The sequence below is a fragment of the Peromyscus leucopus genome, chromosome 9, assembly GCF_004664715.2.
Source record: "Peromyscus leucopus breed LL Stock chromosome 9, UCI_PerLeu_2.1, whole genome shotgun sequence".
Classification (NCBI taxonomy): domain Eukaryota; kingdom Metazoa; phylum Chordata; class Mammalia; order Rodentia; family Cricetidae; genus Peromyscus; species Peromyscus leucopus.
This window is the reverse complement of record NC_051070.1, coordinates 84,959,845-84,977,095: the sequence shown is the minus strand read 5'-3', so window position 1 is coordinate 84,977,095 and position 17,251 is coordinate 84,959,845. Positions and strand designations below refer to the sequence as shown.

Below are 17,251 nucleotides of genomic sequence, written 5' to 3'. Positions count from 1 at the left end.
GCTCAACAGTGGGGCTAGCCAGCCAGTCTATCTCAATCAATCAACAAGCTCCAGGCCCAGCACGAGACCCTGTCTCACAGAATAAGGTGGAGGGGTTGCCGAGATGGCTCAGTGGGCAAGAGCAAATACTGCTCTTCCAGAGAACTCAAGCTTGGTTCTAGCAACCCTGTGAGACAGCCCACAACTGCCTGACATTCTAGATCCAAAGCATCCAATACCCCAGGCCTCCCAGGCCTCCACAGGCACCTGCCCTCTTGGGACCATAACTTCTCTCTCTCTCTCTCTCTCTCTCTCTCTCTCTCTCTCTCTCTCTCTCTCTCTCTCTCTCTCTCTCTCACACACACACACACACACACACACACACACACACACATACACACATTAAAAAAAATCTTTTGAAAAGAAAATGTGGATTACAATGGAGAAAGAGGAAACACTGGACATTAACCTCTGGCCTCCACCCCACCCTCACTACACACACACACACACACACACACACACACACACACACACACACACACACACACAGTAGAATTGTGGCTGCCAGGGGCCAGGAAAGGGGAAAATAGGAAGTTGCAGTGTTCACTAGTGTCAAGAGCTAAGCATATGATGAAGCCTTAAGGCAAAGGGAAAAGGAGTATATCTACAGAGAAGATCTTTAAATATGCATGTAATCAACATTAAGAGAGGTCCTATGTGTAGGACCCTTCAAAGCAGAGACGAGATACAATCATGCACAGAGCACAAGTTATGTGAAGACTGAGTCCTCAGAAATTCCCAAGCCCTGAAGAGCCTCTGCCCCATCCAGAACTACAAGCACCTGCCAAAGGGACTTCTGACCTCTACAGCAGTGGAAACACACCTTTTCTGTGGCTTGAGACATACAGTCTGTGGCATTGTTATGGTTGCTCAAGTGACTTGAACAGAGTGTGAGTTTCAGGTTGCAAGATGAACGTTATTGGTGTGTACTGGCCAGCGGCCAATAATATAGTTAGTACCACTGTACCACACACTGAGTGAGTGACTGGTAACCAGTAAGTAGTAGTGACTTTTAACTCTCTGTGACCAAAACATCTACTTGAAGCAACTCGAGAAGAATGGTTTATTTGGGTTCTTTTCAGGGTGTTTCAGTCCATTGTCACAGAAAGGCATGGGGAAATGTGTTCGTCTGGGCAGAGGCACCATGTGGTGAATGCTGGTCGTGTGTTGAGTATAACTTCCAAAGACCCACCCCTGGCCTACTTGGCTGGTCAGAACCCACCTCCTAAACGCTCCACAGACTCAAAGGGCACCACCAACTGAGAGGTAAGCATCTAAAACGAGCTCGTAGAGGACACTTCAGATTCAAAACATAGCCAATAACAAATGAAACAGATTTTTAACAGTTTTTTTCTTTTTGGTTTTTCAAGACAGGGTTTCTCTGTGTAGTTTTGGTGCCTGCTCTACAGACCAGGCTAGCCTCGAACTCAGAGATCCACCTGCCTCTGCCTCCCGAGTGCTGGGATTAAAGGGGTGTGTCACCAACGTTCAACAATTTTTTTTTAAAACCATAATTAAAATCAAAACCAAGCCAGACATGGAGGCATATACCTGTAGTGCCAGCTATTCAGGAAAAGGCGGCATGGGAGCTCAAAACCAGGCTGAATAAAAGTAAGACCAGATCTCAAAAATAAATTAAAAGTAAAAATCGCTGCTCCTTTCTGTGCCCAGGTGGTTTATGCTGTTCACTGAATTGAACTAGTTCCATGATTCGGTTATATTTATTCTTCACTATATCCCCTGATTTCAAACCCAAGGCCAGGTGTCCCGGATTAGGATCTTGATGGTCTCCTGAATCTGCGTCACTGATAAAACTTCTCCCTCCATAAAAGAGAACCTGAAAATCTTCTGAGAAGCTCTCCAAGCCATGCACAGTCATCCACAGGTGGGCCTGGATGTGAAGAGATGAAGCCATGTTCAGTGGGAATTAACAGAAACGGCTTGAGGCTTAACCCTATTGCTGTGGAATTTCGTCCGCTTGATGAGGTAGGCCGGCAGGCTACAGAGGCTGCATCTGCCATGGATGCTGCAGCTCAGGGTTGCCAGGGGACCAGTATTCTCTGTCAGGTACCCACTCAGCAAGCATCAGTTGGAACCACTCATCCCAGTGCTGCAGAAAGGCAAAGTCTTTCCGGGCCAGTTGATTGACAGCCGGGGCCTGAGTAGAACCGTCTAAGGGTTGTACAGCCAAACCACTGTCCACACTGGAATCCTGACATCTTTCTTGGATGGGGAGCCATAAAGGAGCCGGAGGATGGAAGGCCTCCAGTGCTGGAGCTATGACCGGTGATAAGTGGCCATTAAACACGGAGGAACTTGGACGATCACCCCTTCCCTGTCCAACCTGGGATGGCTGCGGTACTGTGGTCCTTGATAACTGCTTCTGACTGCCCCTAGAGAGATCCAAAGGACTAGATTGTGGGTCAGGTGGAGAAAAGGCTGGTGTGACTGACAAGCTGCTGGGGAGAGTTGTAGAAGGAGGAGGTTGACCAGTAGTCTTCAGGGCAGGGCACTGGCTGTTCTGAGGCAGCTGAGCAGTTGCCTGAGTACCCTGTTGGGTGTCTGGGTGCCGAGCTCTCCGATTCTGAAACCATATCTAAAACACATACACACACATACAAAAAAAAAAAAAGTCCTGAATAGCAGAAGTCATTCCACCTGATTCTTATGATTTGCTAAGCAGAATGACAAGGGGACAATGACCAAACCCTTACAATGCAGGTTCTTGGTACTTCACTTCCTCCAACTAGACCCCACATTCCACATCTCTACCACTGCCCAACAGCCCCTTCATATTTTGAACAGAATTTTTGCAGCAACTAGCTCAGAGGTCTTTGGATCTAATGAGCTCTGGGAACACCTCATCTCCCCGACACACCTGGAGATGACTTCACTAATCTTCAGTGTTTCTCAACCTAATTAAGTTGACAGTCAAGATTAAGTAAGTCACGGCACATGGCTCTAGGTAAAATAACACCATGGTTGAAAAGTTAGAAGTTTAGGATCCACCCCTCTGATTCCCCACACTGATTCAGGAAAGAAGTTCTCAAAAGCAGGGTGAATGTCTGCCCACCAAGGAGCATCTAAGAACATGGAACTCCCAGAAGGCATGGAAACAATGGCTGATGGGATTATCTAAGGACATGCTTCAGAAGCACGCTATCAATCTCCACAATATACAAAGAACAGGGATTCTCTATGCAGGCAGTGTTCTAAATTTCTCCGGTTACAGTCAGAGGTGAGCTGAAGGCTAGGTAGGCAGGCATCCCATGCCTAGAAGGTCTGGATGCTAACGAATCCTCTGGTACTACATTTCCAATATTTTTGAGGGCTAGAAATACTAACAAAGACTGTGTTCTCAAAACAGGTGTGAATTCCAGCTTTCCCAATCTTCCCTTTTTTCCTCCTTCCTTTCTTCCTCCTCCTTCCCTCCCTTCTTTCTTTCCTGTTTTGTTGTTGTTGTTGTTGTTATTTTGTTTTGTTTTTGAGACAGGGTTTGTCCTTCGGCTCACAGAAATCCGCCTGCTTCTGCCACCTCCCAAGTGCTGGGATTAAAGGTGTGAGCCACCACCACCCTGCTACCTGTTATTTCTTACTTCCTATGCTTCCACGGGTCTGATGAGACTCTCCAGAGTGTCGCTTTCAACATCAAATGTCTACATCCCATCTCTAGAGCAGAGGGGACACCCCCAAATAACCCGCGTTTGTCCAGCAACAGCTCAGGAGGAAAGCAGCTAGCAGTAAGAACAAATAGGCTGTCAGAGACAGAGAACCCGTGCAACGTACATGAATTCTGGATTCGGGGATGCCTGTTTCTTGAGCCAGCTTCTCCCTGGTAACAATCCCAGGGAATCGGTTAATCTTGAAAGCTGCAATTAGAGTATCAACCTGCGCCTTTGTAAACTGTGTCCGGCTCCTCCCAGGTTCTTTAACTAATGAAAGCATAGACACACATCAGGGTTTGCAAGTTAGTTTTCACATTCAAACTTGAAAAGAAAAAAAAAAAAACCAACATGTTGAATATTGTTCTGACCACTTTTACTCTTAGAATATGCTCCACCCCATACCACCAAGGAACTCCTTAACCTATCTTGTCCCTGAGATGAAACTCCAGAGGTGACAAGATACAGCATCGCTAAACAGCAGTGGAAATAAAGGGAAGCTTTTCTTGCTGTAGCCCAGGCTAGACTCAAACTCTCTAAATAACCAGAGATGACCTTGATCTTTCTTTCTTTCTTTCTTTTTTTTTTTTTTTTTTTTTTTGGTTTTTCGAGACAGGATTTCTCTGTGTAGTTTTGGTGCCTGTCCTGGATCTTGCTTTGTAGACCAGACTGGCCTTGAACTCACAGAGATCGCCTGCCTCCCGAGTGCTAGGATTAAAGGTGTGTGCTACCACCCGGCTGACCTTGATCTTTCTTGATACTCTAACTTTCCCCTTCCATGTCTGGGTCACAGCTACCACACCCAGTGAAACAAAGTTTCTGTCTCTGACCTGAGCATGCTCAGAATATGCTGTAGTTGGTCCCTGGCCTCAGCTTTCTCTACAGAATTTCTCCATAACATACAGTTGTTTATACTCCCAAAGAAATCAATGGAGGGGTTCTATTGGAACTTGTGGATCTTACCTTTAGGTTTATCCCGTCCCTGGGCTTGGCTGTCTTCAAAGCAATATTCAAACTCCACTTGTTTCTGTATTTTTCTGTGCTTCTGAAACCAAGTCTATGTGGAGAAAGAAAACGAGAGGAAACAGGATGCAGCTCAGTCCAGATCATTCCAAACTGATCTTAGGCATATGCCCTTGAGACCATGTCCATAAGAGAGGATATAATTCAGTTATTGTTATTGTTAAGTTTATCTAAAATACAGGAAATTCTACACTCATCCTCACTCTTGCTCCCCAAACCTCTGCCACGCACGCACGCACACCTCATATTTGTTAAGCAGGTAAAGTATTCAATGCTAATTTCTAATTTATTGGCCCCCTCTTCTTAGCAAATATTATTTTATAATGTGCAATACATATGGACTTAATCTTTGAAAATAATTCCGAGCCAGGCAGCAGTGGCACACGCCTTTAATCCCAGCACTCGGGAGGCAGAGGCAGACCAATCTCTATGAGTTTGAGGCCAGCCTGGTCTTCAGAGTGAGTCGAGGACAGCCAGGGAGGACAGCCAGGGCTGTCAGCATTTAGGCTTCTGTATTGGCCTGCCCTTAGGGTCCTGACAGGATATAACCTCAGCTGCAGCCATTAAGAGCAGACTTATTTCTGAGTATTTTCTTTGGACAACCTGATAATTCCCTCTAACCTTGTCTGACCTTAATGACAACCATTTATAGGCTGAGTTGCTAGACATACGCCTTAAAATCCTAAAACACCAATTCCAAGCTGTGTTCTCAAAGGCTCTTCATGTTTTCCAGATCTGGTATTCAAAATAAGTTTTCAAATTAAAGCCTTATGAACAGCTGGAAGCTTCCAACTAATGAGAAGAGATAAATGTCCTCAAGAGCCACCAACACCCTACAAGGTTCGGAACTTTTCCATCAGTCCCAGTCTCTTGGGTACCTGCCACCAGGTGTGCCCACATAGAACATTTCATTAGTTTGACTCTCTAGGGTACCCAGCCACCAGGTGTGCCCACATAGAACAATGTCATTAGCATTATTGTGTCAACCATCTCCCATACCTGGAGAGTTTATCAGGATAGAAGAAAATTTTCCTCTCTCCAGGATTTCCAAAGATTCGAGTCATTATACCAAATAAATGCATCAAGGACAGAAGCTTGAACTCACTCACTTCCTCACCTCAAAAAGTTTAAAGGTTTCTCTCCACTCGTTTAAACATCAAACCACTTGACAAAAACTACACAATGTACTACTCCAGCTCATCTTGGTCTACCCCATCAGCAATTTTATGAAAATAAAACCATATAGCATTTTACACAGTGCTTTTATGTAAAAGACATTTTGAGATTATAGACGAGCCAGAGGAGGAGAAGAGAGGAGGGGGATAAGAAAAAGAGGAAGCAGAGAAAGAGCTATGGTGGCATACCTTTAATCCCAGACTGGCAGAGGCAGAGGCAGGCAGTTTCAATAGTTGTAGGCCCTGGCTAGCTTGGGCTACAGAGTGAGACTCCTGTACACACCTTTAATCCCAGGCAGATCTGAGTTTGAAGCCAACCAGGACAGTGAGTTCCAGGACAGCCAGGGCTACACAGAGAAACCCTGTCTCAGGGGAGAAAGAAAGAATAAAAGGATAGAAGATGACAGTGGAAAGAACAGTGAGGATGCCCAGAGGGAATAAGAGAAGGAATTCAGAGAGGATGATTCAGATAAAAGCATTTAATTAATTTAGAACTATTAATAAATAAGTGAGAAAAGAATAAAGGAGAAAAAAGCAATAGCCTACAAACCAGCTATTTTCATGAGGTCTCAACTTCCCTATTTTTTCACAGATGGTAATTTCATTCCTTAAAGGTTCTACATTACTAAGCTGATGACATAATTTCTTATATTCTGTAATTCTCTCCATACTGGTTACATTACCCCCTATGTGGGAAACGGTGAGCTGGTTATCCTTTCCAACAGTGCAGGCTCGCAACCAATATTTCCTTCCAATAAAACATATGCAGCGTTTCTGTTTTATCTTCCCATTACATATGGAATAAACTTAGCAAAATATAGCCCATCTATGAGAATCGCCCAAACTTAGCCTAGCTTTGCTCTTTTTTGTGTTTTAAAAATAGTCTGAAGGAGCCAAACCATACAACAGCACCCACATGAAGGTTTATTGAGGGGAGTAAAGTGGGCAGAGGCCGGTCCCTGGGGACGAAAGAAAGAGAAAGAGACGGGACGTGTACAGGGCCCATCTTTTATTTTTTTATTTTATTTATTTTTATTTTATTTATTTATTTATTTTTGGTTTTTCAAGACAGGGTTTCTCTGTGTAGCTTTGCGCCTTTCCTGGAACTCGCTTTGGAGACCAGACTGGCCTTGAACTCACAGAGATCCGCCTGGCTCTGCCTCCCCGAGTGCTGGGATTAAAGGCGTGTGCCACCACCGCCCAGCAAGGCCTATCTTTTATAAGGAAACAGGGAATGTGCACAGCGTGCGCTCTTAGTGGCTGCAGCTAAGGTCTATCCTGTCAGGACCCTAAGGACAGGCCAGTACAGATGCCTAAATGCTGACCTCTTTACCTTTACTCCGAAAAACAGGCTCTCAACCTAACACCTACCATAATTTGAGACTCTGAGATGCCCAGTTCCTTAGCCAAAAGTCCCCTGGTAGCTAAATCCGGATTGGGATTCTTTTGAAACCATGCACGAAGAGTGTCCTTTTGCTTCTGGTTCAGAACTATTCTCCTTCTCCGGACTTCTTTTCCCAGGAGGCCTAGCAAAGAACCACAGACAAAGACGTGAGATGGACATCTTTCCTAGCATGAACTCCTGCTTTATCTGCTTCATGCTGAAGGCCCAGACACACGGGGATAACTCTGTGCTTTTACTTTAGGGATATATCTGAAGCCAAGCCAATAAGGACATGCACAGGTATAAACATAGATTTTAGAAAAAAATGATAATCATGTTAGACTAAAAACAAGAAATGACAGAAATTCCACAATAGTGCATGAAAACATAGCCATGAGAACTAGAACATGCAAATTAATGAAACAAGTACATTTTTTTTTTAAATTGAAAGGTTAAATTAGATTATTATACAAAAGTTGAACTTTGGGACAAATGACATGTTTTAATAAAATGAAATATTGGGTACTTAATTTTCTCTTCATCCAAAGTGTCAACTTTAAAAGTCTTAAGTAGAAGCCTCTTTTGTAAGAGCCTTAGCCGGCACTGCAAATTGGAAGTTCCAAGAATTTCAAAATGCTCATCCATCTACCCACCCAAATTGTCACCAAAACCCAGCTCTCTCCCTCTCCCTCACACAATGTAAAAATCACAATTATGGCCGGGCGGTGGTGGCGCATGCCTTTAATCCCAGCACTCGGGAGGCAGAAGCAGGCGGATCTCTGTGAGTTCAAGGCCAGCCTGGGCTACTAAGTGAGTTCCAGGAAAGGCGCAAAGCTACACAGAGAAACCCTGTCTCGAAAAACCAAAAAAAAAAAAATCACAATTATGATATAAAAGTCCTGAGGTTTGGGGAAACAAAGGAGGCCTTTGGCACTGCCACGGGAATAAACAAAGATAGAACATACCAAAAGGGCAGCTTAGATCCATACTGGTGTCACCAGGATCCCACGAGGCAAGTGACCCAACTGCGCTGCTCACAAAGACACAGGGTTTAATCACAGCCCACAGTGGCCCACCCATCCCTTAAATACCTGTTGCTTTAATCCCTCATTAAATATGCAACAGCACTGTGGCAAATCTTGATTGTCAACTTGATTGGATTAAGAGGTTGCCAGGAGATTAGTGGAACCGCCTCTGGGTGTGTCTGGGGTGCTTCCAGAGGAGATTAGATCACGAGCTGAGCTAATCACAGGTTTAACCCTTGGGTGGACTGACACTCAGAAGACTCTTAACAGGTGATGAACTGTGAAGGCAGAGACTCCTTTGGAGGGCGGCTAAGACTGTGTGACTTCAAAGGAGAGGCGTGGCCCTGCTGCATTCCTGTCACCCTCTCTCTCTGCTACCAGATCTCCAGGATAAACAGCCTGAGACTCACTGTCTTGATATGCTGCCTGATCAGATCTACAGCAGTGGACCCCAGTGACCACAGATAGACCTCTGAACCAGTGAGCAAGAAATGAATTCTCCCTTCCTCAGCCTGTCTCTCTGGGCCACTTGTTAGAGCAATGTAACTTGGACTAACAGAGCCACATAGGAGGACTTTGAAGTAATTACTTACACAAACAAGTTGAATTTGGAGAAAAAGTACAGACTCTGCTGGGTAATTCTGCATCTATCCTAATGCCTTTCCATGTATGGTTTTATTTCTGAGCTCTCTAGATTATATCTGTATATTATTTCATCTTCTTCATCTTTTGCTGTGCTCAGGATGGAACCCAGTCTCAAACAGCTAGGTAAATGCCCCAAGCTACAGCCTCAGCTAGCTCCTACTATTCACTTCCGGTTGTTTTATTTCATAATTACCTTGACGTGACCATATTCTTTAATATATTAGGAGTCTCCCCTTGTTTCGTATTTTTCAAAATTTTCTCATCTTCTGCGGAAACACATTTAACTTCTTTATCCTGTCCTGGCTGATCTGTCTGTACATTCAATTGGCCAGCCTCAGCTCTCTAGTATACCGACTCAACCTTAGTGCAGGTGTGCAGCGAATGTACTTGGCACATGTGATTAAAGAGTAAAACTAGATGACTCCATGTAAGGCAGACTATCCAGTATGGGTGGGGCTGACTCAGTCAGGAGGAAGAAGAGAAAATAGAAAAGCTGGCACTCGCCTGGAAGACGTCAACAATGGAGAGCTGGCTGGCGGTGCAGCCCTGGCATGAGAGGGCCAGCCTGCTCCCCTCTTCTTCCCTGGCTGGCCCTGCTACTACACAGGTGGATGCATGTGCATTATATACACAAGCCTTATGAGCATGCATGTATACACACTTGCAAAATACTTTCATTTCCTTCTTTTATCCCATCATCATCTAGTACAAGATACATTAATAACGATTAACTTCAGAGGTCAGTGAGGGTAGGGAGGGGGTGCTTGTTGCCAAGCCCTGAGGATCTGAGTTCAATTCCTAGACTCCATATGGTAGGAGGAGAGAGCTAACTCCCACAAGATGTCCTCTGACCTCCACCTATACCATGGCATGAATGTGCCTGCCTTATACATACCTAAATAAATGAATGAGTAAATGAATAAATAACAACTTTATATACCCACATTCAATGTATGGTAAGAAGAGAATAAACCTCACCCAAGAACCTTGTCCTTCTGAGTAAATGTGTTCAGGGAGAGTTATAGAAAGTTAGAAATAAATATGACCTTGCTGCTGTCTTTTATTTGCACCTAAGAATAGCTTAGACGAGGCATAGACATGCCAAGTTGGTATAGCTGTTATGTCTCTGTGGAAAGTAATAGTGGAATTAAAACTGCTAATGAGAAATCATTTCAGCTGTCCCTGCCACTAAAGAAAAAGACAGTTCATGCTTTAGAAAGGCTGATCGGCTCAGGGCATCTGAGAAACAAACTGTCTTAGTTACTTTTCCAGCTGCGATAAAATACCCCGATGAAAAAGCAGTTTAAGAAAGGAAGGGTACATTCAGGCTCACAGTTCCAGGGCACAGTCAGTCCACCATGCAGGGCAGTCAAGGCAGCAGGAGCCTGAAGCAGCTGGTCACATAGTTTCCGAAGTCAGGAAGAAGACAGCCAAGGATGTTGCTGTTCAGCTAGCTTGCTCCTTTTCAGTGCAGTCCAGGACCCAAGCCCGAGTCCCAGGAATGGAGTGGCCTGTTTTGAAAGTGGGTCTTCCCACCCCCAATTAACCTAATCAAGATAACTCACAGGTGTGGCAGGAGACTGACCTCTAAGTGAGCCCAGACCCTGTAGAGGCGATGATCACTTTAACCATCACACACATCTCCACCGATCCTATAAAATCTAGGTATCCCACCAAGTTTTCTAGTTTGTTTTACATTATAGTCAGACGTTAATTTTTCAAAATTGTTTGCTGAACATTTAATATTGCCAATTTTCTATTGACTGCAGCCAAAAGTCACATTTCAATATGCACATATTGTTAAAAATGTGTTTTGTTGACAAGATATATTCTTGTGGCTTGGCATAAAATACATTGTTGTTTTCACTTAAAAAAAGTATTTATGATAACAAAGAAAAAAACAGACAATAAATTGGGAGCCCCTGTAGCTAAATGAAATCAGTTGCATTAATTAACCTTTATGGAGTGTGCTACAGATATCTCTGTATGATACCAGTGTTAGATCCAAAAAAGCCACGTGACTAAACTAATGAAAAAATGTGTGTGGGGGGAAAAAAAGACTATCTAGACCCACAGGATCCTACACATATGGTAAAGTAAGGGAAAACCCAGTAGCCCCTGATCCCCCTACGCATTTGTAAATGAAGGAGAGATGGGGATCTAGCCGAGGTGTTCTAGTCAGGCAGCAGAAATTACCTAATTAGGGGAATCGCATCTCAAACTGAAGGATGTGGAAAACATCTCTCCAGCAGCAACTTGGTTTCCCACTGATACTACCTCGTCCTCTTCGTAGTCTCCTGCTCCCCCCTCTCCACAAACCCCCTTCCCCACTGTATCAGAAGAGAAAAATGTTTTGCTTTCTGTGGTAAGATGGCGGACTGGACGCTTCCTCCATGCAACTCCGGGATAGAAGGGTCAGGGTAACAAAGGACAGACCGTATTCCCCGGACAGAAAGAAAGGAAGCGCACCAGAAAGAAGTAACAGGACAGATGAAAAGGGATGAGAAAACAGAAAGACTCTGGCAAGGACAGACGGAAGCAATCTGCCGTCCCAATCCCCGCAGGGGGAAAGAAGAGCAGGAGCCCCAGCCACGCGTAAGCCTGTCAGCTCTGGTGACAAAAGACTGGCAGTCCCAGCTGCAGGATAAACCCACAGTTCTCACAAGCCTTAATCCAGTTGGGGGAGGGGAGACAATGCCTCCTCCGGTGGGGCCCCCCGCTAGCTGCGGAGAAGCAATCCTGCATCCAGTCCCTGCATCCACACCCCTACCCAACCCGGTGTTCAGGAGTGCAGTGCTCTACCAGATGCCTGGTGGAGAAAGGACCTATTGTTTGAGACTAGGCTACTCTGGGACTCCGAAAACAAGGAACAATCACAACTCAGCGAGCCTAGGGCCACTCCACCACAGAGCCAGAGAAGCTGACCGTTACCAGGCGCAGAGGCAAAGACCGAGGGTCGGACATGGGCGGGCTGGGAAGTTTTAGGGGCGGGAGCTCAGCGGGGGGCGCCCCTCCCTGAGAGCTGAGAGCAGGCCCCACTGCCGGTGGATCCCAGCAAAGACACAGAGAGATCCAAGTCCTGGCTGGCGGATTCCTCGGCCTCTGGAGTTGCCTCTGGTCTGCCGCCTAATGTAACAAAGCGCCAAGAGCCCAGAGCTGGCAGATGGCTCCATTTCCAACGTAGAGGTTTGCTGCTGGGCTGGGGCTGCGTGCCCGGAACCAGGCAGGCAGCTTGCCACCCCCACCCCACCCCACCCCCACCCCCGTGAAGAAACCAGCACTCCTTGATTCCCCACTCTGATACACTCCGGGGACACCCCTAGGCTTGGACATTTGCCACTGATGGATGGGCAAATCTAAGCGGTGGGCGTCTATGGGTTGGAAAGCTGCCTGGCCCACAGGCTGCAAAGCTTACTGTGGCCAGCAGCAGCTGCCAGGGAAGGGAAGCTAGTTGAGTGTATCCCTGACCTCGCAGCCCACCCTTGACAAAGACAGACTCCCTCCGCATAAGCAGGAGGCTTTCCACAGGTTTCAGCACTGACTCGGCACCCTCCCTCCATCTGGCAGATTCTAAAAGAACTAAAAGAACCCGGAAGGAAGTTTCTGGGTTTGCCCCCTCACTTTTTTTCTTTGTACTATATTATGTTTCTACTTTATTTTATTGATATTTTAATTTTTTATTTCTCTTTTATCTCTAACTTTACTTACATACTTTAAAATTTTAATTCATATTCATATCTCTGTCATTTCCCTCATATTCCTTTCTCATCTTTTTGTTTATTTGTTTTTGTTTTTTCCAGACAGGGTTTCTCTGTGTAACCTTGGCTGTCCTAGAACTCATTCTGTAGACCAGGCTGGCCTTGAACTCACAGAGATCTACCTGCCTCTGCCTCCTGAGCTCTGGGATTAAAGGCGCGCACCACAACCACCCAGCTTCATCTCTTAACCTCATTTCATCTCTTTTCCCTTTTCTTTGCCTCCTCATTTCATTCTTTTATTATCACCTTTATCTTCACTAAAACTTTTTTATTAGTGTGTATTAATTATACATAACCATGGGTTTCACTATGTCATTTTTCCATGCACACATACAATGAATGTAGCTGACCATGTTCATCCCAGTTGTTTGTCTTGCTGCTGAGACAAAATATCTAACAAAAGCAACTTAAGGAAGAGTTTATTTTGGGTTACAGCTCCAGGAAGTACAGAGTAGCAGAAATGAGAGAGGTGCAGAAGCAGCAGGTAGCTGGCCGTATTGTGTCCACACTCAGGAAACAGAATAAATGTTTGTGTTTGTCCTGTGTTCTCAACTTACCAGTGGCTATGCTACTGCAGAAAAGAGCTGTCCTTCTGCAAGCAACCACGGACTGTACATCCTCGGGAAGCAGCAAGGCCCTTAAGTCCTTCTCCCCTCGTGGCAGAATATGGGCAAGCCCCGTCTTGTACAGGTGTTACGTGGGGAGTTATGGCTGCTGATTGTTCAAGAGTACAGTGACCATGTCTTGCCTAGATGATGTCTTTATACACTCTGCCCCTTCTCTCAGCTCTTGGGGCTTTTTTCCCCCTGTCCTCTCTGTTGAACCTTTGGAGGGCATGATTTAGGGTGAGCAATCAATGGTCACTTAGGCTCACACTTAAACCAGTTATGAGTCTCTGCAGTAACTGCCACCCGTTGCAAAAAGATGCTTCTTGGGCCCAAACTGGCAGCACTAATGGCATTGCTGGATTCAGAGACTTTGAGTCTCTCAGCATTCTATGGCTTTATTACATTAAAAAAAAAAAAAAGATTTATTTAATTCTTTATTTCTTTGTGTGTATCTGCCTGTGTGTGTGTGTGTGTGTGTGTGTGTGTGTGTGTGTGTGTGTGTGTACACAGGTACCTGAACCTATGTGTGTACATGAAGCCCAGGAGAGGACACTAGATGTCCTCTCTCTCTTTTTTTCTGTCTATTCCTTTGAGTCAGGGTCTCTCCCTGAACTTGAGGATCATGTTCTCAGCTATACTAAGAGCCAGAAAGTCCCAGCAATCCTCCTGTCTCTGTCCCCCCTTGGAGCTAGGGTCACTGGCATGTACTGGATGCCCTACTTGATCCATGGATCCATGGGTCTGAACTCTGGGCCTTGTGATCACCCAGCAAACCTGCTTAGCCGCTTAGCCCTCTCTCTAGCCCCATTAATTTTTAACTATAGTTTATTCTGACATTTTGATAGCTTTTCTAGGATTATTCATTGTATACTGGCTAGATATTTGATTTTTATTGTACTTCTACATCAGATTTGTTTTGGCTTTATTGCTGATCTGATGGTTTATTTTCTCCACTCTGAGTTGGTACAGACACTGAGGCCTCACTAAGAGAAGGCTGCTCACTAAGAAGAACTCCACCAGGAACTGGAGAGCTGGCTCAGCAGTTTAGGTGCTTACTTACTGCTCTTCCAGAGGACCAGGGTTTGGTTGCTAGCACACACATGGGGCAGCCCACAACTGCCTGTAACTCCAGCTTCATGGGATCCAGTGCCCTTCTCTGGACACCAATGGCATCTGCACATGTATGGCAAACACACACAAATAAAAATAAAAATGTTTTATGTCCATATAAAAGCAGAAGAACTAGCCCCCTCAATCAATGTACAAAATACAACAGTAATTCATGTTTTAAAATATCAATGTAAAAACGTGAGAAATAGGACGGTGGTGGCACATGCCTTTAATCCCACCCAGCACTCAGGAGGCAGAGACAAGTGTATCTCTGTGAGTTCCAGGCCAGCCTGAGCTACAGAGTGAGTTCCAGGACAGGCACCAAAAATGACACAGAGAAACTCTATCTCAAAAAAATAAAGTAAAAATAAAAAATAAAGTGAGAAATAGGAAAAAGCAAGGCAACATGACTCCTCTGAAAGTTCCTTCTCCATAGTAACTAAATCCACAGATGTTAGAATGGCTGAAATAACAAAATATCAAAAGTCTAGTTTTAAAAAGATTTCAAGCCGGGCGGTGGTGGCGCACGCCTTTAATCCCAGCACTCAGGAGGCAGAGGCAGGCGGATCTCTGTGAGTTCGAGGCCAGCCTGGGCTACCAAGTGAGTTCCAGGAAAGGCGCAAAGCTACATAGAGAAACCCTGTCTCGAAAAACCAAAAAAAAAAAAAAAAAAAAAAATCTTAACAATTAGGGCTGGAGAGATGGCTCTGAGGTTAAGAGCACCAACTGCTCTTCCAGAGGTCCTGAGTTCAATTCCCAGCAACCACATGGTGTGGCTCACAACCATCTGTAATGAGATCTGGCACCCTGTTCTGTATAAATAAATAAAAAATTAAAAAAAAAAAAAAAAAAAAAAAAAAAAAAAGATTTCAAGAGTTCCAAGTAAACATGAGTGAAAAGGTGTTGCTAGTTCGCTTGTCTTGTTGTGATGAACGTCCCTTCAGGAAGGGAGGGTTTACTTTGGTTTTCAGCTCCACCATGCGCAGTCCACAAGGTGCAGACGGCTCGGAGGCAGGAGCCGGACACGGCTGGACACATTGTGTCCACAGGGAGGAAGCAGAGAGTATCCATTGCTTATACCGAGTAACCAATACAGAAAATCCCTCCTAGGAAGTTGGGCTGTTGATGAATAAACCTGACCATGCGTTCTTGGGTCTTGGCAATGTTTTTTCTGCAAGACGAATGTGGAAGAGTTTTAACTCAAGACAGAAAATCCCTTGAATATTGTAGCAGAGCATGATGGACTATTCTGGTGGGAATTTAGAAAGCAAGAATGCTGAGGGAAGCCCGGGCGGTGGTAGCACACGCCTTTAATCCCAGTACTTGGGAGGCAGAGGCAGGCAGAGTTCTGTAAATTCAAGGTCGACCTGGTCTGCTGAATGAATAGGATAGCCAAGGCTACACCGAGAAATTCTGTCTCTAAGGGCGGGAGGGGGGGGCGGGGGAAGAATGCTGAGGGAAAGGTAGACAGAGATGGTCCAGCTTATGCATGAGGTTTAAGGGGAACAAGGATTCTCTCAGACACTGACTAAGCCAGTCACCGGGACCTTGTGACAAAGAATCTGCAGCCTGCCCATTTCTGAGAACACAAGTGTGGCTGGATTTTAAGATAATGAACAACTTGCTTGGCAGAGGAATTTCAGGATAGGATAGCATTCCATTTGCGCCATGGTGGCTGCTCGCTGCTCTTATCCAGGTTTACAGCAAGAGAGAGCAGGAGGTGGGGTAGAAAGAAGAAAAATGTAGAGTTTCCCCAACGAAAGGGGTGTGAACAGGATTCAAGTTTCAGACAAGGAGCATGCAGACAACAAAACATCAGTACGTGTGGAGGAGAGTAGCAGATTAGCACCTTGAAAGAGAGCCCCAGGAAGATGGCTCCATGCTACGCAACCCTGAGGACTAAAGTCTGACTCCCCAGAACTCATGTAAAAGCTGGGTGAGCGTGGGTGGAGGCTTGCCCACAGTCCCAGAATACAGGAGGCAGAGAGAGGCAGATTCCAAAAGCTGTCTGACCAAATTACCCCAAAAAACAAAGTTCTAGATTCATTGAAACATCCTTGCTCAGGACTGGAGACATGTCTCAGGGCTTAGGAGCCCTGGCTGCCCTTACCTCTGACCCAGGGTTGAGTCTCAGCACCCACACAGTGGCTCACAACTATCTGTAACTGGAGTCCTAGATGCAGTGCCCTCCTCTGGCCTCAAGGGCACCAGGCATTCACAAGATGCACTGACACCCACACAGGTACAATAATTTTATTTGGTTTTGTTTTGTTTTTCCAGACAGGGTTTCTCCATGTAGTTTTGGTGCCTGTCCTGGATCTCGCTCTGTAGACCAGGCTGGCCTCGAACTCACAAAGATCCGCCTGGCTCTGCCTCCTGAGTGCTGGGATTAAAGGCGTGCACAACCACCACCACCACCACCACCACCACCACCGCACCACCCGGCGCACAGTAATCTTTTTAAATAACCTTCCTTAATGTACTGTCCTGTGCAGATCACTGTAGGATGATGCCCAACATCAACCTTGGGCTTCCAAATGCATGAAGACGCACACGCATGTACACCCACTCACATGTTTGCCCACACCAACATGCATCATACCACACATACATACATATACCAGGGGAAGAGGGGAGAGATCTGGTGCCTTGACTTGGAACAGCAGAAAAGGTATTCTGAGAGTAAGACCAACATGAAAATGCAAATTAACTTGGAGAGATAGCACCTAATCTGGGAATGTTGAAAGGGTCTCTGTTTTTTTTTTTTTAAAAAAAAGGTACATCCCTACATACATGCTTCACACAAATCCCAATGCAACTGT

General features: G+C 45.3%; 1 protein-coding gene across 3 annotated transcripts; it reads right to left on the bottom strand.

Annotated features, from left to right (window-relative positions):
- Window positions 1–1,495: 1,495 nt before the first annotated feature.
- On the bottom strand, window positions 1,496–12,089 carry LOC114709631 (double homeobox protein B-like). 3 transcript variants are annotated; one of them, XM_028893588.2, is made up of 6 exons: window positions 9,147–12,089; window positions 8,249–8,313; window positions 7,271–7,425; window positions 4,665–4,758; window positions 3,826–3,971; window positions 1,496–2,635 (listed from the first exon to the last, which is right to left on the bottom strand). In XM_028893588.2, the coding sequence occupies exons 1-6, from the start codon at window positions 9,158–9,160 to the stop codon at window positions 2,039–2,041; spliced, it is 1,071 nt and encodes a 356-aa protein (XP_028749421.1). In that variant the 5' UTR covers window positions 9,161–12,089; the 3' UTR covers window positions 1,496–2,038. The 3 variants fall into 3 exon arrangements, with proteins under 3 accessions (XP_028749421.1, XP_037064532.1, XP_028749420.1); XM_037208637.1 differs by having other exon boundaries at window positions 10,287–12,089; XM_028893587.2 differs by having other exon boundaries at window positions 8,249–12,089.
- Window positions 12,090–17,251: the final 5,162 nt, after the last annotated feature.